At 61.4% G+C, this 21,014-nt stretch overlaps 2 protein-coding genes across 11 annotated transcripts in view; one reads left to right on the top strand and one right to left on the bottom strand.

Annotated features, from left to right (window-relative positions):
• MARK2 (microtubule affinity regulating kinase 2) overlaps positions 1-15,775 on the top strand; it is a 57,290-nt gene extending 41,515 nt beyond the window's left edge. For 2 of the 10 annotated variants that reach the window (XM_046017876.1, XM_046017881.1), the window contains exons 4-19: positions 2,363-2,411; positions 2,719-2,784; positions 2,887-2,957; positions 3,207-3,263; positions 3,890-4,126; positions 4,809-4,928; positions 5,038-5,137; positions 5,214-5,326; positions 6,522-6,654; positions 6,934-7,115; positions 7,415-7,512; positions 8,557-8,718; positions 9,366-9,623; positions 10,639-10,665; positions 12,769-12,813; positions 13,476-15,775. In XM_046017876.1, the coding sequence (XP_045873832.1) occupies positions 2,363-2,411; positions 2,719-2,784; positions 2,887-2,957; positions 3,207-3,263; positions 3,890-4,126; positions 4,809-4,928; positions 5,038-5,137; positions 5,214-5,326; positions 6,522-6,654; positions 6,934-7,115; positions 7,415-7,512; positions 8,557-8,718; positions 9,366-9,623; positions 10,639-10,665; positions 12,769-12,813; positions 13,476-13,836 (2,079 nt within the window). In that variant the 3' untranslated portion in view covers positions 13,837-15,775. The remainder of the gene's footprint in view (positions 1-2,362; positions 2,412-2,718; positions 2,785-2,886; positions 2,958-3,206; positions 3,264-3,889; positions 4,127-4,808; positions 4,929-5,037; positions 5,138-5,213; positions 5,327-6,521; positions 6,655-6,933; positions 7,116-7,414; positions 7,513-8,556; positions 8,719-9,365; positions 9,624-10,638; positions 10,666-12,768; positions 12,814-13,475) is intronic. The other 8 variants (XM_046017877.1, XM_046017883.1, XM_046017879.1 and 5 more) reach the window with 8 other exon arrangements.
• Positions 15,776-15,986: 211 nt separating this feature from the next.
• RCOR2 (REST corepressor 2) lies at positions 15,987-20,624 on the bottom strand. Its single transcript, XM_046017886.1, has 12 exons — positions 20,482-20,624; positions 19,644-19,700; positions 19,259-19,339; positions 18,974-19,026; positions 18,726-18,887; positions 18,481-18,605; positions 18,308-18,377; positions 18,016-18,231; positions 17,596-17,673; positions 17,398-17,455; positions 17,051-17,280; positions 15,987-16,954 (listed from the first exon to the last, which is right to left on the bottom strand). The coding sequence occupies exons 1-12, from the start codon at positions 20,606-20,608 to the stop codon at positions 16,640-16,642; spliced, it is 1,572 nt and encodes a 523-aa protein (XP_045873842.1). The 5' UTR covers positions 20,609-20,624; the 3' UTR covers positions 15,987-16,639.
• Between the last annotated feature and the right edge of the window lie 390 nt (positions 20,625-21,014).

Here is a 21,014-nt window from a genome sequence, read left to right as displayed (position 1 = left end):
CCGATGCGGGACTCGATCCCAGGACCCCGAGATCATGACCTGAGCCGAAGGCAGCGGCTTAACCCACTGAGCCACCCAGGCACCCCTGCCTTCTCATTTTTAGGCTCCTCTTGGCTAAAAGTCTGAGTCATTTGCATGTAATGTTCGCCAGGTGAGGTTGAACTTTTCCTTCCCTCCTTGACTTACAGTGGGAAACTGAGGTCTGTCTTAGCTAGCTGCTCAGGTGGGCACACATACCCCTGGCTGGGAAGCTATGAAGAACTGGTGGGGACACAAAAAGGAGGCTTCGATCGCAAAATGGGACCGCTTGCCAGTGACGGGTTGATGTCGAACTGGAAACTCTCTGCCCTCTCCCCTCATCCTGGGCTCTGGCAGTTAGGGGAAGGAGGAGGTCTCCCATCTGGCTCCCAGAGAGTTAGCTGCCCCATCCAGGTCAGTCGGATTTCCTGGTGCCCTCATACTCCCCTGACCGTGGCTCAGATTTCCTGACCTTGATTCACCTTAGTTCTATCAGGAGGCGGACTGAATTTTTCTTTCCACAACCGCACTGTGTTATTTGAGTTAGGAGAGGCCGTAGGCTCACGCTGACTGCTGCAGTGTGATTTAGGAGCTTGGGACTAGGGGCTGGGGGCTGGTATTGGGAAGAGGCACTCTTGGACTTAGCAGGGTGGAGGTTCAGGTGCCTTAACATGCTGGCAGCCAAAACCAGAGTGGTTCCTGTTTTCTCTTAGCCCTGGGATCCCCTCAAGGTTCTTCGGTTCACAGGAAACACTACTGTCATCACCAGGGCTTTCCTGCTTAGAGCTTTCCGGAAGGAAGGGGAAGAGGGCTCCTCAGCATTTTGGCTCAGCCCGTGCAGGATGGAAGCCAGCTTGGTGTGAGCCATTTGGTCTCCAGTGCAGTCCAGCCTGCCATATGGTCATTGCCACGGTCGGCCAGGCCGTCTTATTTCCCATCTCTTTTTTCTCCTTGCCTCTTCTGACCAGCCGGCTGGAAGGCACCAATGCCAGACAAATGTAGCCATTTTAAAAGCCTTTTAACACACACTGTTACCAAGGCCAGTCTGATTCTGGCCAAATCACTCTGTTTAAATTTGATCCCAGCAGTGATCCGTAAAGAGGACAGTAGTGAAGAATCTATCCCCTAGGGTTCTCAGCGAGCCCAGAAAACTCTACTGTTCTCCCAGGAGAATGCCCCTCCCAGGCCAGTAGGACCCTGGCGGGGGGGGGGGGGGTGTCTGTACCGCATGGGAGGGGGGCAACCCTGGTCACTGCCTCTGGCCCCATTTCAGTGTTACTTCCCTGCTGCTTACCACCCCTGAGGTGATGTCCAGGATTTCTTGCCTCTTCATCCGAGACAGCTGCTGGACCAGGATAGAAGGCAAGAGAAACCTGGGCTCTAACAAGAAAAGGGAGCCAGGTTCAGAGTCCAATTCCCAAAGACTGGAAAGCCTGTCTTTTCTCCCTTTCCTTTCCACCTCCCAGAAGCTCTCAGATCTCATTAAGGGGAAAAACCATGCTCATTTGATTCCATAAACTCTCTCCTGAATTAGGGTTCCAGACCTCTCCTCTCTGCAAAAAAAACCCCAAACCAAACAAAATATAAACAACTAGTTCTGCTCTTTGTGCAAATGGTGAGGCCTGGAAGTTACCAAAACCCCACCTCCAGTCCTCTGGCCCCCGCAGGGGGGGATGGAGTTCGTTTCTGTCATCTTTCTTTATGGAAATACATGGTTTGGAGTCCCTGATTTTGTTTCACAAAGAGAGCGTGAGTGTGTGGAGGTGGGTTTGATTAAAATTGGCATCAGCTATATATAGGAGCGGCGGCTTCTGTCACCGCCCCAGAGGCCTGGGAGAGAAGGGCCTGCCCACTAGTGCAGAGCCCTCTGACTTCTGTAAACCAGAAGATGAAGGGGGTCCCCTTCAGAAACAACCCCCCCCCCCCCCACACACACAGACCAAGCTGGAGTCTGTTTTGTCACAACTTCAGTGACAGCCTTGGTCCTGAATATTCATGTACAGGGGCTCACACTCCCTCCTTCAGAGGCACCCGGCCAAACCCGTCTGCTGTTTGGGGGTTGGATTTGGGGAGACTGCAACAGGGCACGTGGCTGGTCTATCCAGATGCTGAACCCGAGGCTACCAGTCACAGGAACCCCGCTTTCCTCCTGCGGATGCTTCTGCTCTCGTTCCCCCACTTCTCAACCACCAGGGACAGGCCTGGGTGACTGGGACAAGCTGCCCTCTTTCTATTCTCTGCCTGTTTTCTCTTCGGGGAGAAGAATCCTAGCAGTGGCTCTGTTTGGAGGGGACCCAAGGGGAGCAAGTTAAGCAAGCATGACCCTTGGTATTTTCTTTCCTAGCTATTCCGCGAAGTAAGAATAATGAAGGTTTTGAATCATCCCAACATAGGTGAGAACGAGATGTCTTCCTTCCTTCCTTCCCCCACAGCACGGCTCCGCTTCTCAGCCTCTCTTCCTCCCCGAGGGCATGCTGCTTTCTGGAGTCCTTGCGAACGCCTCTGGGGAAGCCCAGCTCAAAATCCAGCTGTGCCTCTGGCGCCCTGGGCTGTCCTGAGTGGTGTGGCTGCCACGAGAGGAACTTTCTCTCGTGGGGGAAGGGAGGGGGCTTTGGTCCCAGGTTGCCTCTGCTCAGGTCGGGGCTCTGAGTGTGCCCCCTGCTTCTTCTCTGACTTGTGCCTTGGCCTTTTCTTCTGTAGTTAAGTTATTTGAAGTGATCGAGACTGAGAAAACTCTATACCTTGTCATGGAGTATGCTAGCGGAGGTAGGTGTGGAACTGCCCCTTCCTGTGGGCACCCCCCCCAGCCCCGTACCCATCCCCCAGCCCCAGTAAGCTCCGAACTGGACCCCACCCTGTGTCTTGCAGGAGAGGTGTTTGACTACCTGGTGGCCCACGGCAGGATGAAAGAAAAAGAGGCTCGAGCCAAATTCCGCCAGGTGGGTGCGGCTCCCACTGCGGAGTATGGGCCCGACCTCGGCGCCTCTGTGCCTCCGGCTTCGGCACGTAGGAAGGAGCTGCCTCTCTCTGAGTGGCCTGTGGAGGGTCCTCTGGGCTTTGCCTGTCGCTGTGGCAGCGCAGAACTAGGTCCCGGGTCCCAGGTCCGCCAGCCCCGTGACCCGCGGGTAGTGGTACCGCGGGTAGGCAAGGAGGGTACCGCTGGGCTGACCCTCTTTCCTTCCTTTCAGATAGTGTCTGCTGTGCAGTATTGCCACCAGAAGTTCATTGTGCACAGAGACTTAAAGGTAAGGCTCACTCCTATCCCCCATGTCTCGAGTCGGGGCGGGGGTCGGCAAGGATGTAACCATCAGGCCCTGCGTGTTCAAGGAAACTCCAGCTTTTAATTTTTTGGAGATGATGAGGAAGCCCCTCGGGCTGCTTCTGCCACGGGCCTCACGACTGGCCTTAGTTCTCATTCTGGCGGGCAGACAGAGGGCCGCTGCCCCCTCGTCGCCGGGGCTGCCAGGCATGCCGGGAGCGCTGCAGGCTCTGCTGGCCCTTCAGGCGGCCTGGCCGCTGACCGAGGGCAGAACGGTGACTGACCCACAGCGGGCGCGTGCTCGCTCCGCTCTCTCCCTGACTTGCTCGAGTGTGGAATGCCTCGGAGGCTCCCGGCCGCCCAAGTCCAGGCAGACGTGGCTGCGATTAACCTGAGCCTGACACAGCGGAACCCCCAGAGCCCCTCCAGCCCGCGCTGCCCTCCTCCAGCCCAGCCTCCCCACACTGACTGGGGGCCTGCCCTGGAGTTGATGGAGAAAGCCCTGAGACGGAGGATGGCTCCCTGTTTGTCCTCCCTTCCCCGTCAGGTCCTTCCGGTCCCCTGGCTTACCGCGGTCCACTCAGTCCTGACATTTTCCATCTTACCTCACAGGCAGAAAACCTGCTCTTGGATGCTGATATGAACATCAAGATTGCAGACTTTGGCTTCAGCAACGAATTCACCTTTGGGAACAAGCTGGACACCTTCTGTGGCAGTCCCCCCTATGCTGCCCCAGAGCTCTTCCAGGGCAAAAAGTACGACGGACCCGAGGTAGATGTGTGGAGCCTGGGAGTCATCCTGTATACACTGGTCAGCGGATCCCTGCCTTTTGACGGACAGAACCTCAAGGTGGAGTGAAGCTCACACTTAGTTGTTTGTTTGTTTCTAAGATTTATTTGTGGGTAACCTCGACACCGAACAAGGGGCTCAAACTCACAGCCCCGAGATCAGGAGTCGCACGCTGAGCCAACTGAGGCAGCCGGGTGCCCGGGGCTTAGATCATTTTTATTGTCTCTCGTTTCCCCTCTCAGCCTCTGGTCTTACCCCCTGACCTCTCTCATCCTTGCCGCCGCTACATTTTCCCCAAGCCAGAGCTTCAGCTTCAGAGAAGGGCTTGCCAAAGGTAGCAGCGGACGCGGGGCCTTCTGTGCCCGGTGTCATGGCCTCCATTCTTCCTCAAGGGGTGGGAGATACTGTGTGTCCGTTCACTCCTCCAAGGCGCAGGGATGGCAGGCCTCGGGCTGAGCAGGGTGTTTGACCCCAGAACCTCTCTAGTGGGCTGCCTTGTTCGGACTCTGCCTCCTGCCGTGTCTCAGGTATGTCTGCCTGGTCAGTCTTCAGCTCTCAGGAGCCTGGATATTAGCTTTCTTCCCTGGGCCTTGGGGTGATTTGAATTTCCCTCCTGTTGGGGCGCCTAGCTGGCTCAGTCGGTAGAGCAGGCGACTCTTGATCTCAGGGTGGTGAGTTCAGGCCCCACGTTGGGCGTAGAGCTTACTTAAAAAATAATAAAATAAATTTGTCTTCTACCCAGGAGCTACGGGAGCGGGTACTGAGGGGAAAATACCGCATTCCATTCTACATGTCCACGGACTGTGAAAACCTGCTTAAGAAATTTCTCATTCTCAACCCCAGCAAGAGAGGCACTTTAGAGGTGAGCAGCCTGGAGCCCGGCTGGCTGGATAGTCCAGGGAACGCTCCCAGGGCCACCTCCAAGCTCAGTCCCCTTCCTCCCTGTCCATACCCTTCCTTTTGCTCCCCAGCAAATCATGAAAGATCGATGGATGAATGTGGGTCACGAAGATGATGAATTAAAGCCTTACGTGGAGCCGCTCCCTGACTACAAGGACCCCCGGCGGACAGGTGAGGCTCTGCAAGCTGTGAGCTTGAACACCCTCAGACTTGGGACCAGCTGTAACCGTATGTCCCCCCTGTGCAGAACTGATGGTGTCCATGGGTTACACGCGGGAGGAGATCCAGGACTCGCTGGTGGGCCAGAGGTACAACGAGGTGATGGCCACCTACCTGCTCCTGGGCTACAAGAGCTCCGAGGTGTGTGTCCCCTGCTTTGTCCCCTGCCGGCCAGCTCTCCTGTCACCAGAACCCCCGTGCTTCTGGCAGCCGTGGAGGGCAGCAGCTCCTCTCTGAGTAGGTGTGCTCTCTACGGACGAATTTTAAGCCTCAGCACTGGTGGGTAAGGCTCGCTGGCCTTTGCTTGCACTGGTCTCCGTCACAGAATGACTAAGAAAGCTGGTGGGGTCTAGGCCTGGGCCTGGGTTCCCGCGTGGGTGAGTAGATCTGGCCCCGTCTGTGTTGATTAGGCTGGATCTCTTTGTCTTTTTTTTGGGTTTTTAAAGATTTTATTTGAGAGAGCGAGAGAGAGCAAGCACCAGTGTGGGGAGGAAGGAGCAGAGGAAGAGGGAGAAGCAGGCTCCCCGCTGAGCAGGGAGCCCAGCATGGGGCTCAATCCCAGGACACAGGGATCATGAGCTCAGCTGAAGGCAGACGCTTAACCGACTGAGCCACCCAGGCGCCCCAGGATCAGTTCTTTGCTGATCTAGAAATCTGTGTGTCTGTTTCCGTGTGTTGTGTCCCTCTGCATCTGGAACTGTCCATCTCTGGGTGTTCAGGTGTGCGGGTCTCTGTGCCTTTTTCATCGGAATCTTGAGTCTTTGCGTTGCTTCTACCTAGTGCTTCTGTCTGGCTGTGTGTATCTGTGTGCATGTCTGTCCGTCCTCCCGTCTCTTCATCTGGAGCCTCGTCTTTGCTCTTCTGCCCGTCTGGGTAACCATGCCTGTGTGTGAGTCTGTGGGTGTGTGTGGGAGTGGGGTCTCGCTCACCATCTGCGTGTCCCCACATGCACTCCGGTCTCCCTGCTCTCCGCCTGGTAGTGTTGGACTGTCGGTTCTCACCTTAGCCTGCTCGGGAGGTATCTAGCCGGGGGCAGGAGGGTGTGGTCTCCAAGTGTGAAAGTGTGTTCACACTTTCACACAGGCGTATCCCTCTATGGGGGCAGGGGGGGTCCTTTTTGTGCTGGGGGCCGGTGCTGGGCGGGGGAGGTCTTAGGCTCTGTCAGGATCTGTGTTAGGGCGAATGTGTCTCCTGGAAGGTTCAGGTACACCTGGGTCCTACAGAGGCCTATCTCATGTGAGTCTGGGGTGGCTTTGTGTCAGGCAGCATGGTGTGTCCGCGGGTCCATCTGTACGCATCTCCGATGACTTCTGCCCCCCTTTGCCTCTGCTTGCAGTTGGAGGGCGATACCATCACCCTGAAGCCCCGGCCTTCGGCCGATCTGACCAACAGCAGTGCCCCCTCCCCCTCCCACAAGGTACAGCGTAGTGTCTCCGCCAACCCCAAGCAGCGGCGCTTCAGTGACCAGGGTGAGTGCTTCGGGGGACTTGCAGGTGGGGACTCACCCCTCTCCTGAAAGGGAACAGATTCTGGGGGCTGGGGATGACACTGCTGAGTTTCGGTCCCAGTTCAGCCACTTGTTAGCCTTAGGCCGAGCCACGTAATATAACTCCCCTCGCCCTCTGGGACCTGGGGTTTGCCAAGTTGCTGGCAAGACCGTAGGAGAGCGCGGCGCGTGCATGTATGTGGGCGGCCGCCGCTCGGTGGGCCCCTCGCCCTTACCACTTCCTGTCGCCCCTCTGGCCCAGCAGCTGGTCCTGCCATTCCCACGTCTAATTCCTACTCTAAGAAGACGCAGAGTAACAACGCAGAGAATAAGCGGCCTGAGGAAGACCGGGAGTCAGGGCGGAAGGCCAGCAGCACAGCCAAAGTGCCTGCCAGCCCCCTGCCCGGCCTGGAGAGGAAGAAGACCACCCCCACCCCTTCCACGGTGAGCGTCCCTCAGGCCCACCACCACCAGCCCCGCTCCCTTCCCCGCTCCTCTCCTGCGGTGGGGTCTGCCCTCTTCTGGCAGCTCCCTCCGGCCGCCCACCAGGTCTTACCTCCCACCGGGTCTTATCTCCCAGGCCACTTTGGCTTCCTGTGGAAAGCCTACCCCTAAGAGGAAAAGCAGAACCCTTTCTTTTCTCTACCTGCTGTTCCTGCTGCAAGGCAGAGGGGAAGCCAGTTCGGCAAGCAGAAGGACACTTTGGTTTTCTGTGGTACAGCTCTGCCCTTTATTCCCCACAGAACAGCGTCCTCTCCACCAGCACAAATCGAAGCAGGAATTCCCCGCTTTTGGAGAGGGCCAGCCTTGGGCAGGCCTCCATCCAGAACGGCAAAGACAGGTGAGCCAGCCCAGGCCCTGCCCACCAGGCGTCCCCTGAGCCCCCCTGAGCCCTCTCTCACAGCAGTGACATTGGTCGGCAGCCCCGCCTCCCTTCCCTGCTCTCTGGAGTTCCGTCCTGGCTCTGTCCAGTCCAGCTTGTCCACACAGCAGCTCCTCCCCCTGCTCTTCCCCCCACCCCCACCCCTGCCGCCGGGTCCTCTCCCCTGTGTTCCTGGGACTGCTGCTTGCAGTGGGCGGACCAAGGGAGACTCCATGGTCATCTTGGCTGCCTTCTCGCTTCTTTCTTTCTTTCTTTTTGTTGTTGTTGTTGTTGTTGTTGTTGTTTACTTACTTATCTACGCAATGTCCACACCCAGTGCGGGGCTCAAACTCACGACCCCAAGGTCAAGAGTCACACCCCTTCTGACTGAGCCCATGGGGCGCCCCTGCCTTTTTGCTTCCTGACTGCAGCCAGGGCATGGCAGCCGTGCTCCTCTCGGCGTCAGCGCCTGAGGCTTTGCTTAGGGGGCCCCAGCTCAGAGCAGAGCCCCGAGCTGCCCACCTGAAGGGTGTACGTGTTGAGCGTGACCCTGGCTGGGCCTAACCAAACAGATCCCCCCTTAGCCTTGACCACCAGCGTCCCTTGGTGTGTTGCCTTCCTGGCTCCTCCTTTTCTGAGCTTAATGAAAATTCCCCTTAGCAACACCCTGCTCTTTCTGTCGGCAAAACATCCTTGTTCTTAGAATTCCTAGGAGACCAGCGCAACCCGGAGGCAGTTACCTCCTGTCGGCTTTCCTGCACTTTTGGTTTCCTCCCCCAGGTTTTGGCCTGCCTCACTTTCCTCACCCGCCCTCCACTTCCCAGCCCCGCCTTCCTCCGCTCTGACTGGAGTCCCACTGCTGCTCCCCGGACCTGACCTGACCTGACCTGCACCTGCCGAGGCTTGCTCCGCACCCCTTACCCCCCGACCGTTCTGCCCTGCCCTTTGCTTCCTAACCTTAACCTACTGCCCCCCCTCCCACCCACCCCTAATCCAGGCCTCTTCGCTGCTTTTGTCTCCTAGCCTAACCATGCCAGGGTCCCGGGCCTCCACAGCTTCTGCTTCCGCCGCGGTCTCTGCGGCCCGGCCCCGCCAGCACCAGAAATCCATGTCGGCCTCCGTGCACCCCAACAAGGCCACTGGGCTGCCCCCCACGGACAGTAACTGTGAGGTGCCGCGGCCCAGGCAAGTGTGCTGGGGCAGCTGGTGCGGCGGGTGCCCTCAGCCTGCCCCACCCCCTGCGTCCCACAAGTCCCGCCCCCCCGCCCCGGCCCCAGGGTGCTACTCTGCTCTTGGCATCTTAGCCACAAGAAATGGCTCTGTCCCCTACAGTCAGGAAATAGAACAAAAAAAATAGCTTAATGCCCCTCTTTTCCTCCAGTTCCCCTCTCAGAACAGATATGCAAGAAGCCGTCCCGAGGCTCCAGAAGGAAGCCTTTTTGTTCTGAGCCTTCCCGGACTTCCTTAGGACCCCAGGGACAGTCAGCACCAAAGGGACTCAGTCCTTGAGGGTTGGTCAGCATTGTCCCCTGGAGGTTCCAGTGTGCCTAGCTCCCAAGGAGCCACTTCTCTCCGGCCTGTACTGCTCTCCACACACGTATCCTCTGTTGCCTCCCTCCCTCCCCCGAACCATCTCCTTCCACCTCCGCCTAGATGTCCTCCTTGCCGGTGTCCTCAGTGGTCACACCCCTTCCTTCTGTGTCCTCCGTGATGGCTGCCTCTGCCCTAGCATTCCCTTCCCCTTGCCCAGCCCGGGGCGCTGCAGGTGCTCGGTGGTAACGGCGCGCTTGTGCCCTCACACCTCTCCTCCGCCCCCACCTCTTTTCCCACAGCACAGCCCCCCAGCGTGTCCCTGTCGCCTCCCCCTCCGCCCACAACATCAGCAGCAGTGGTGGAGCCCCAGACCGAACTAATTTCCCCCGGGGTGTGTCCAGTCGAAGCACCTTCCACGCTGGACAGCTCCGGCAGGTGCGGGACCAGCAGAATTTGCCCTACGGTGTGACCCCAGCCTCTCCCTCTGGCAATAGCCAGGGCCGGCGGGGGGCCTCGGGGAGCATCTTCAGCAAATTCACTTCCAAGTTTGTACGCAGGTGAGTGGGGGTGGGGAGGCGCTTAGGGTGGCAGAGAGAATAAGGCCAGGCCCTCCTACCTGCCTGGGAGTGGGGGTGGGGACTGCCGACATGAGGCTTGGGTCTTGGGGTTGGAAGAGGCCTTGGGAAGCCTAAGGAATTGGGTGCTTCTCAGCATCTCACGATCCGAGACCCGTCTGTCCCTCCCGGGCTCTCCCTAGCTGCTGTACACAGCCCTCGTTCTCTGGCCCCGAGAGCAGATGGCCAATGCCGCCTCCTCTCTAGGAGAGTGTGAACTCAGATGCTAAAATAAAAGCCCCCCCTCTTCTCTCCTGGGTTCCCATGGAAACTTATATTTGGTGACGCAGCTGCAAAGTCATGAGGCCCGAGCCAGGCTGGGCCGGCAAGGAGAGTTTTTCCTGGTCCTCTGGCTCGCCCCCTCTGACCTCCTTTCCCCCCGATCCGGTTAGTTAGGTCCAGCTGCGGTCGCTCCCTCGGCGTCAGCCGCGTCCTCCTCCCCAGGGCTCGCCGGGATGAAGGCCTGTCATAAATGAGTAGCCGTTGGGGGCCAGGCTGGCCTCTTCCCTCGAAGCCCCGTGGGTTGACGCTTTCCGAGGTGGCGAGCGGGGGGAGGGGCGTTCTCTTCATGAGGTTTCTCACACCTGGGCCCCAGCCACCCCGAAGAGACAGCTTTGATTCTTAGGATGCGCCGGAGCCATCGCGCCTGGCGGGATGCTTCCTGTGTCCCCACCTCGTCGGAGCTCGGGAAGCAGCAGCAGGCTCGCCGCCCTTCCCGCTGCTCTTCACTCAGCCGGAGTAGCCGAGAGCCAAAGCCATGGCCTTTCCCGTCCCAGAGCGCAGGGCTGCGGAGCGGGGCGGGGCGTCTAGGACTCTAGTCTCGCTGAGCGGCTCTTCCACGTGGGGTGACCCTCGAACCTGTAAAGCCCACTCCCCACCTGCTTATCCACATACTGTCTTGTTGGTTTTTTTTTTTTATTTCTTTTTTTATTTTGTCTTTTTTTGTTTGTTTTTTTAGAAATCTGTCTTTCAGGTTTGCCAGAAGGTAGGCGTTCAGCCCGCTGTGTGTGTGTGTGTGTGTGTTTCTGTGTCCTGTGTCCTGCCTCCGTCATTAACTCCCCTTTTCTGGCTCTTGCTCCCGCCTCCATCTGCTAACCACGTCTGTGTGGCCCTCTCTCTGCCATCTTAAAGGGATGAAGACTGCCTCTGACTGGGCGGCCACTCAGGGCAGGTGACTTTGAAAATGAGGGGCCTGTCCCGAGGCACAGGGGACCTTCTCAGGGAATTCTCCCTTTAAGATTGTCTCCTCACCCCCACCCCAGGTTTGGGTTTTGGTCGTAGCACTGGGTTCCTTCCCTGGCCCTTTCCCCCGTCTGTGCATGCGCTGTGAAGGAGCTCCAGGAGGGTTGCAAGTGCGTCTGGGATGGGCTCTCCTTCTGGGTCTTTGGGTCTTTCCCTTCTCTGGTCCCCTGAACACTTCAGGGTCGTGTGAGCTCGGCCCTGTCCTAGGGACAGCAGGACTTCGGAGGTGCTACAGGGACGCTGGGGTCCCAAGGCTTTTCCGTCTGACGCTTCCAGGCCCTCAGGAGCCTTTGCCTCAGGAGTGGGCACAGCACCCCCTTCTGGCAGCTCCTGCAGAACTAGGCCTGCCCCGCCCCCACCCAGCACACCTCCTGCCTCCCGCAGGATCTGGACGAATCAAGCCACGCCGCTTCTCTGGGCCCATGTTCTCTGGATAGGGACTGTGGCCTCCAGAGAGCCAGGGGCCGGGATGTTGTAGGGCTGGAGCCGTCTGCCTCCTAGCCCCGGCAAAACATTGGGAGATCCCCCTCACCCCAGCTCAGACATCTCCCTTCTGAGACCAGAACCTGGCTCTGCCACCCTCCGGCCTTGTCCTCACCCTCTCTGGAAGCCTGGGTGGGCCGAAGACCAAGCTGAAGACCAAGGGCCGTGTTGGGAGCACTGGTTCCCCAAGGCTGTCAGCCCCGGCTCTGTGCTAGGGCTATAGGACACCTGGCAGATGCGTTGGGGACCCAACTGACTAATGGCCAAGCAGGGTCCCTAGGCTTTCCCCTTCCCACCCACTGCTCCCCACCCAGCTCTTCACTGCATGGCTGGCTGTTGACTCACAGGCCCTGGTGGGGGCCTGCCCAGCCGGGCGCCTCCACCCACAGGGCAGGGACCAGGTGGGGCTGGGGAGAGCAGCAGGCTCCTTCCCCTGCACAGCCCCGGCTCCCTGCTCGCACGCAGCGCGCTTGTGTGCATTCGTGTGTCTGTCGTGTCTTCGTGTTCCTTTTCCATGTGCTGCTGCTGCTCTGTCATCCTCACATCCCTGCCCTCTGCCCTCCTCTGCAGCCCCCAATTTCCCGGCTCCAGGCACCCATCTTCCAGCCAGGAGCTGGAGAAGCCGCTCAGCGGGGCCAGACCTCTTCCCCACCCACCCTCCCAAGGTGCTGGCCCTGCCCTGCCCTCTGTCCTCCCTTCTGTACAAGCAGATGGCCTGGCAGCCTGGCAGGCAGGGGGAGTTCTAAAAGACTGGGGGAGGCGGGCTTGTCCACGGACGGCCTCGTGTCTCTTCTCCCCCACCCCATCTCCAGGCACCCGCCCCCAGGCTTGCTCACGGTTCCAGCTCTCAGCCCTTTGAGCCTCCTGAAAGAGGCTTCCTTCTGACCCCCCGACACACACCACGCCACCCCCCCGGCCCAGCCCCTTCCCCTCAAGAGGACTGCGGCCCTAGGGGCCCCCCGGTACTGGTGTTGAAGAAGACACATCCCCAGCGTGAGGCCCTGGCCGTGGGCTGGTGGGCGAGCTGCCTCGTGCCGCGGCCGTGTGCTCCGAGCGCGCCTGCACACCCGCACCCCCCTCTCCCCGGGCCCAGAGGCTCCGCCTCCCCAGCACACATCTCTGGGGGCGTAGGGAGGGACAGGCCCCGGGCGCTGGGCTCCCTGCTGCAGAGGGACAGTCCAGCTGCCGGTGTGAGGTGCTGCAGGGCCGTGGTGGCCTGCCAGGTGACGGGCAAGTGGCCTCAGAGCTAGGGTCCCGCTCACCCACCAGTGGCCCCTCACCAGACCCACCCTCACCTGGGTCTGCGGCGGTGGAAGGAGCGAGAGGTCCCAGCACTAAACTCTCCCTCGCTCTGTTTTTTGAGGAACCTGAATGAACCTGAAAGCAAAGACCGAGTGGAGACGCTCAGGTGAGAGGGCTGGGGCCAGCACCAGCCCTGCGCAGGCCTCCGGGCTTGCCTCGAGCCTCCCGCTCCTCTCCTCCTCCTGCCCCCTGGCTCTTTCTCCGGTGGCTCTGCCCTGTCCCCACCGTCTCGGGGCCTCCCTTTCCTCAGAGAAGCCCCACGCCCCAGCGGCAGTAGGTGTGGGCCCTTCTCCTCAGCTCTGGTGCCTTCTGGAAGCAGGAGCCCTAGGCTGGGCGGTTGGGGCTACAGATTCCTTCCCATCGACCAGCTCTCCTTTCTGTACCTCAGCCGTTGCTTTCTGTCCCGTCTGTGAACCGCTCAGGGCTGTGGAGCACGTGCTCTCCTTTCCTCCCTGACCCTCCGCTCATCAGAGAAAAGCATGGAACCGTTGCCCTCCCCTCCCCTCCCCTCCCCTGCCAGGGCCTGGCTTCTCCTCCCCTTCTCTGCCCTCCCTGAGAGACAGAGGTCACAAAACTGCCCACCCCTCTCACCCTCCCTCTGCTTCCCCCCCTACCAGGTCTGATGTTCCCTCCCACGGCACTGTCGCCTCTGGGGCACCGTCCCGCTCTCCTCTCTGGCCTCGGTGGGGGCCGGCTGCCAGGGTGGCTCTCCCGTGGGTGGGGTGCCCCGGGCCACGCCCTGACCCCCCGCTTCCGGCCTCTCTGCAGACCTCACGTGGTGGGCAGCGGAGGCAATGACAAGGACAAGGAGGAGTTCCGGGAGGCCAAGCCGCGCTCCCTGCGCTTCACGTGGAGTATGAAGACCACCAGCTCCATGGAGCCCAACGAGATGATGCGGGAGATCCGCAAGGTGCTGGACGCGAACAGCTGCCAGAGCGAGCTGCACGAGAAGTACATGCTGCTGTGCATGCACGGGGCGCCGGGCCACGAGAACTTCGTGCAGTGGGAGATGGAGGTGTGCAAACTGCCGCGGCTCTCTCTCAACGGGGTCCGATTCAAGCGGATATCGGGCACCTCCATGGCCTTCAAAAACATTGCCTCCAAAATAGCCAACGAGCTCAAGCTTTAACGGGCTGCTGGGAGCCGGGGGGCGCCGGAGGGCGCCGGAGGCGGGCCGGCCGGACGGAGCTGCTGGGGCCGGGCTCCCACCCACCTGGGCGAGACTGCGGGCGCGGATGGCCGTGTCTCCCCCTGCTGGCACTTCTCCCCTCCCGCCCTTCTTGGTTTTTTTTCTTCCATGTTTGGGGGGGACAGGAGACGGTCCTTTCCCCCCAACATTGACCCCTGCCCGGAAAGTCCCCCTTCCCCCTCTCCCCCACAGGAGGCAAAGGAAGGGGGGAGGGGGGGTGGGGGGGGCAGGGCTCCCCCTCGGTACTGCGGTTGCACAGAGTATTTCGCCTAAACCAAGAAATTTTTTATTACCAAAAAGAAAAAAGAAAAAAAAAAATCCCAGCGGCCACCTTTCCTCCCTGCCCCATTGGGACAGTCGAGACTGGATCTGTGGGGTTTCCTGGGAGGGCGGCTCAGGGCTGGGACACTCAGGCAAGAGTGGTGGAGTTCCCTGTCAGGCCCTCCGCCAGGCCCACTTTGGGCTTCTCCCCTCTCCTTTCCCCCTTCCCCTCCAAGCAAACCACCAGAGGTGGCCTTCCCCTGACCTAGGCCCCAGGGCTGGAGGCCTGGATGGCCGGGCCAGGGGCCAGGGGAGGGGCTCTGCGCAGCCCTGAGGTGGGGGGGGCCCGGGGGGGGGGCTGGCGGCTGCCCTGGGCTGGCAGGCGAGGCTCCGGGCTCCGGCCCCTCCCCACACTGTACCCTCCGCCCCTCCTTCCCCAGAGCTGGGCATTTCCTTCCACAAGCTGCTGTGGGGACTTTTGTTCCCCTCCTCAAAAGTCTGTGCCATCTTCTCCCACCCCTCCTGGGCAGAAGGCGGGGGGGGGGGGGGGGGGGGGGGGGGGGCTGACCTCCCCACCCCCCGCTGGGAGAGGGGAGGGGACTGCAGGGCAGATAGGCTCCTCGGCCCCCAGGGGGCCGCCTGGGCTGCTAGTCTCTGGAACAGGGATGCTGGGCACTCCGTTATGGGAGAGCCTTTGTCTGAAAGCACAGCCCCTCGCCATTCCTCTCCCCTGCCCCCTTCATTGGCATTAATCTGGGCACCAGCTAGTTCCCTAGCAGTGACTCCCCTCACCACTCATCTCCCGGCCTTGCCTTTTCTTCCTGACACTGTCGCCCCTCCTCTCAGGAGACACTGCCTAGGGCCTCCACGGCCGCCTGGTGGGAGGCTGGATAGGGCAGCGGGGGGCCGGGAGCCTCTGCCCTCCCCCCGGGGGTGGGGGGACAGATCGGCCTAGTGACTCCCAGCTTGCTAACCTCCTCGGCCAGCGTGGGAGTGGCTGGTTATGGGCGCTTGGCTGGTGGCGGCCGCTGCAACCCTTAATTTATTTCTCTGCTGTTTCTGTTCCTGAGAACCTGGGGGAGGGGGGTCCTGCATAGAGGCCGCCCCTGCCCTCACCTGAGTTGTACATTTTTTTGTGATGGGTTTTATTTTTTATTTTATTTTTATTTTTATTTTTATTTTTTTTTTTTTTGATTTATGATGACTCCACCCCTACTCATCACCCCCACCCCACTCCCAGCCCAGGCTCTGTGGCAAGTCAAGCCCTTAAGGTCCCAGGAAGGGGCTTAGCCAACCTCAGCCCTCCTGCCCCAAGCCCCAGCTGCGGGCTCCGGGCTCCGGGCTCCAGGCTCCAGGCTCTGGGCTCAGGCTCCGACCAAGGGCTCCCCCTCCTTCTGTCCCTCCCTCCCTTTCTCTCCTCCTCCCTCCCCACCCCTCCTGCCCAGTGGAACAGCCCGGGTGCTCTGAGGGGCCGGGAGGGCATGCCTTGGCTCCCAGAGGGGGTGGTGGCCCATGGAGGGGCTCCCAGGCAAGGTGGCCCCTCCCCACCCACTCCCACACCCGCACTTAGTTTCTCCTCTGGATCAAACACGTAATAAAGAGAATGTTTGGAATCTGAGCTGCCTCCTGTTTCTTCTCCCAGCCGGGCAGGGACCCAGTCCCCCTGGGCAAGATGTGGCTCAGCCCGCCAGCCTTGCAGGAGAGAATGGATTCCTGTCTGGGGCCTAGGGGAGGCCAGTGCTGGGTGGCTGCTCCCTCCCATCCTCCGGGCACAGACAGGAAGCAAAAAGCCCAGGGCCCTCCACACCGAAGGAAGAGAGCGCACTCGGTGAACGTGGAAGATTTTATTTATTTTTTAAAAACATTGAAAAATAAACCCATGTCTGCATATGTTCCCAGCCCTCCTTTCTCTAAGCTTTCAGGCCGCGGGTCCAGTGGGCACCCTCAGAGCTCCTCAGCACTTCTCAGCGGGCTCCAGAAGACAGGAGAGCTGCCTGCCCATCCAGTTCTGCCACACTCAGGCCCCGAAGGAACCTCTCTGCCCACCTCCCCCCTCCAGCCCCCTCCCCACCTCACCCAGACTTTATTGCTAAAAGAAAGGAAAGAGGAAGAACAGCCAAGGCCGTCCACTCCCCCATCCCCCAAGCTAAGATCACTACCCCCTCTACACAAAGGGCCAGACCCAAAGGCCAAGCCCCAGACCAGGAGGCAGCCATTCCAGCCCCAGCCAGGAAGAGCAAAGACCCCCAGGCCAGCTCAGAAGGCCCCTGAGCCCCAGCCCCCGGCCGGGGTGGGCACCGACAGACTCCGCTGCCAGAACCCTGCAGAGCCCACAGGTCCAGACTCTGTCCACCGGCAGCTCTGGGACTGACCAGACCTGCCCAAGAGCTCTAGTCCCTTCCGTCCTCAGTGAAGCCAGACGTGTCCGAGGATGGCCGGCAACGGGGTTCTAGAGCCTCTGGTGGGTAGAGGACCTCAGGGCTCAGAGTGAGGGTGCTGGAGGCTCCAGGGGGGCTCCAATCAGGGTGGGTGGGGGCTGAGGGCTGGGCCGGGCACCGTGGCGGGAGGCAGCCAGAGCAGGGCGGATGAGAGGTGGTGGGGGCTGGTTGGGGGCCAGGCGGGGCTGGAGGAACCGGCCCTGCTGGAGTGGGGGCGGCTGGCGGAGCAGGGTGGGTGCCGTGGGCAGAGGTGGCCTCAGCAGCGGCGGCGGCTGGGACAGCGAGGCGGGAGGCGGCGGCGGAGGCGGCACGGTGGGCAGCGATCGGGGCACAGACGTCGAGACGGAGGTGATCTGCACCTGAGAGGTGAGAGAAGGGAGACCAGGCTCCAGCACAGCCTCACCCCCACCTAAGACCGCAGCCGGCTCCAACCCTCGCTCCTCTCACCCCCTCACCTCGTCGTCTTCCTCGAGGGCTGGGGCCGGCAAGGGGGCCCCTCTCCTAGCCTCCTCCATTGGGACTGGGGCTCCGGGGGCCCCATCCTGCTCGGCCTCCCATTCCTGCAGCACCTCCTCCAGGTTGAAGCGGCGCCGATAGCTCACGAAGAAGGTCTTCACCTGGGTCAGGGTCTTGTTTCCAATGACCTCCGCAATAGCCCCGAAGTCTTTGCCGTACCTCCGGATGGCTGCAAGGATCGAGAGGGCAGCCAAGTGTGAACACCCCGTTAGAAGTGTTTCCTTCCCTGACCCTTCCCTTCCCTTCTGCCCCAGGTCCTTGGAGGGTGGGGAAAAGTCTAACCCACCTTGTACGGCCAAAAGCTGCTCATCGGTGGTCCAGCGGGAGTTGAACTTGGTGTTGGCCTAGAGAGCAGAAGATTTATCCTTTGGACTCAAAACTATGCAAACAGAGGGCCCTGCCCCCCCCCCCAGAGCTCCCCTTTCGGCTCCCCTGGGGGGTGCGGGAGAAGCCCCTGCTGCACCCAGGCCCAAAGCCCCCTCACCTCCGGGGGGCGCAGTGGATCGATGCCCCCCTCCAGTGCTTGGCGGAGGCTGCTGTTGGTCTGCTTCATGCTTTGTACCTGAGAAGGCCGAGCAATGACCCATCAAGCTCTCCAGCCAGAGAGGCCACCAAGACCAACTCTGGCCACGCCTGGACTGCGGCAACATGGCTCATGGCCACCCACCCACCACCCAGCTCGCCCCTCCCGCCCCACGCGGTTTGTCCCCCTCTCGCAGAGCAGAGGGTTTTCTTCAAAAGGCCCAGAGAAGAAGACCCAGTTACCCAGAAGCCTAGAGGATGGAGCAGAGGCAGTCGGGGCAGCTGGACTGCTCCCCTTATACTCCGGCTGTCCCCAAAATTGTAGCTCCCTGGGCTGCCCACCACCCCCTCCACACGGCCCCTTCCTCTCTCAGGCCCCCACCTGGCGCTTGAGGGAGATGAGCTGCGAGTCAAGGCCTCGAAGAGTGAGGTTGGCAAGGTCTGGGCTTCCCGACACAGCCGTCAGGCCCTCGGGGCTCAGGTACATGCCCTTGGGTGGGCGACGTCGGGTTCGCAGCGGGTGGTGACGGTACTGAGACCCCTGGGCCTCCTTCTTCCCGGGGCCTGGCCGGGTATTCAGGGGCCGAGAGGGCAGAGGCTGCCAGGGAAAGGAGAGGAGTGGGTGGTGGGGAGCCCAGGGACAGGGCAGGCGGGTAAGCAGGGCCAGACCTCACCTCTCGCTTAGGGTCTCCAGCATCCGGCTCTCCCTCACTAACGGCTCCCCGGCCCTCTTCAAGCTCATCACTGTTGACACAGGGGCCCAGAAGGGAGTGAGGCAGAGGCCAGGGCCACCCCCTCCCCAGAGGTCAGTGTGCCCTCCTCCCCCGGGACCCCCCAAGACCCCCACCTGTCTTCTTTGTCCTTTCGGCCCCCCAGCCGCCGAGCCTGTCTGTCCATCACACTGGTCCGGCTGCGGGTCTTCTTCCACGAGTAGTAATACTTCACCAGGCTGGGGATCAGCTTGTCAGGCAGCTGGAAGGGCAATGCCAGAGGCTGAGGCCCACCCCAGACCCTGCGCCCCCCACCCCCCGGGGCAGGCTCGTCAGAACGAGAAGGGCTAAGGAACACTTGGCTGGGGCGATGGGGCTTTACCATCTGCTGGATCCGCTGGAAGCATTTGCCATGGAAGCCAAAGGCCTGTTCAAACAGCACCTTGTCCTCCACGGTCCACTCGTCAGGGAACGGGGTGAAGTTGGCCAAGTCGGCCAGCGACTTCTCCACATCGTGCTTATGCCAAAGGAGCATGCCCAGTGCCTGGCCCGGGAGAGGGAACCACTCAGCTCAGCTGCCCCCAGCACTGTCCCATCCCCACCCCGGACACCTACGGGGCCAAGGCTCACCTGCTCAATGTTGTAGCCATGCTTCTCCTTGGCCATCGCTATGTACTTGTCAACTGCAGGGATGGGAGGGCCCGGTACTGGAGACGGGGTTACCACTCCCGACCCAAGCCTGCTTGCCCAGATGGAGGGAGGCCTCCAGGGGCTAGCCCCCGCCCCCCCCCGAGCCTGAGCCCCAGGGCAGGGGCTGAACCCACATACCTAAGCCTCCAGCCCAGTCACTGACTGGCATGAACCCAAACCCCCAGCTCCCAAGGATGTGACCGAACCGGGATCCTGCCCACTCACGCTTGGCATCTGACACACAGTGGTTGGGTGACCACACCAACATCCCCTTCAGCTCCTTGTTACTGTAGCGGGCTGGGCTCTCTGAAATGCAAGACCAGAAAGGGGAAGACCTTCGGCTCAGCCTAGCGGCGCTGGTCCAGACAAGTGGCCAGAGGGGGCAGAGAAGTGGGGCCTGTGAGGTGAGGCCCAGAAAGGAAGAAGGGGCAGAGACCCAGACAGGAAGGCAGAGAAGGAAAGCTAAGCCCATGCCACGGGCTACCCACCCCCGCCCGCCTGCCTGCCTGTCCTCCCAGTGGGCACCAGCCAAGGGCTCCCCCAGGTGGGGCTCAGGGCCAAGCCATGGGCCCTCCGCTCCCCTCCCTTCGCAGCCTGTCCTGCCACTCACCAGGCTTGCACTCCGGAATTACGGCCTGGTAATTGGTTCCAACGCGGATCATGCTGTCTGTGGAGCCAGGGGGAGGCAGTCAGGACTCCAGGGAGGGAGGGGGGGAGGACAGGAGGATGTAGCGGGGAGGGGGTGGGGGGCGCCGGCCCAAGGCTCTCCTTCCTGACCACCCAGGGCCCTCACCTTCTAGAAGGCTCACTTTCCCCTGATCTTTCCCCTCAGTTACCCTCAGCCACAGAAGAAACTGGAAGATGAGAGACCCTGCCTAGTCATAGCCCATAGTGGAGGGGGTGGGGGGGGCGGGGTGGTGGCGGGGACAAGGGGCCAGTTTAGAGCCCAGGCCAAGCAGAGCCCTTTGTTCTGGCGGGGGGTGAAAGGGTGGGGAGGGGGGTCTGCTGTCCCTAGACCTGGACCATAGCCCTGCAGGGAAACCAAGGCTCCTCCCCACATGAGCCTCACAGCTCGGTGTGGAAGTGTCCTTCCAGCCCCTGCCCCAGCCAGACCTCAGTCCCCCGTAAGGTGGCAAGGTATGAGCGACCCAAACTGCGCCAAGGAGGCCCGCCTGAGTCCTTCAGAGACTGAGGGCAGGGCAGGGCAGGGCAGGGCGGGCAGGGCGGGCAGGGCGGGGGTGGGCAGGGCCGCCTCCTCGGCAGCTAGGGGCCCAGCCTCCAGACTCCCCGTGCGGGCAGACCCCGGGCTTGGGAAGAAGCCAGCCAGAGGCTCCAGTCCTAGGAGGCAGGAGCCACGAGTCGCAAACGCCCGTGGTCCGCAACTCTCCCCCCGCCCCACTCGCGTCCCCGGTGCCGGTGCACCTTTAACCCTAGGCCGCCGGGCTCACCGTGCGAGTGCTCCTCCTCGCTGCTGTCATCCTCCGAGTGGGGCTGTCCGCCGTTGGGCGCCGTCTTGGCCCGGCTGCGGGACAGGATCCCGGAGCCCGCGCTCGGCTTCTCCATCACCGAGGGCATTACCCCGCCCAGCTGCCCCGGGGGGCGCGGGAGCCTTCGGAGAGCTGCGGTGGTTGCCGCGCTTGCCTCGAGTGCCGCGCCCGGCCCGGCCTGGAGAGGTCGCCACTGAGGCTACGAGAGGCAGGAGGTCAGCGTGGCCGGGGTCCGGCCACGGGGTCCGTGGCAGGAGCCCTGCGGACAGCTCCGCGCTCTCCGCGACCCCCACGGGCGAGGGCGTCAGAAAAGTTTGTGCAGAAGTGGGGTACGCGGGGGACGAGCGCAAGGTCCGGTGCGGCTGGGGCGCGCTCGCTCCGGACGCTCCACGGGATTGGGGCTCCCCCGGAGAAGTCGGGGCACCCTGCCTTCGGGGCGCCCCGGGGCCCCAACGCCCTCACGCCCACGCAGTTGAGCGGGCGGGCGCTGCGGC

This window comes from Meles meles, chromosome 8 (genome assembly GCF_922984935.1).
Source record: "Meles meles chromosome 8, mMelMel3.1 paternal haplotype, whole genome shotgun sequence".
Lineage (NCBI taxonomy): Eukaryota > Metazoa > Chordata > Mammalia > Carnivora > Mustelidae > Meles > Meles meles.
The sequence above is the reverse complement of the archived record's forward strand: the minus strand, read 5'-3'. Positions and strand labels throughout refer to the sequence as shown.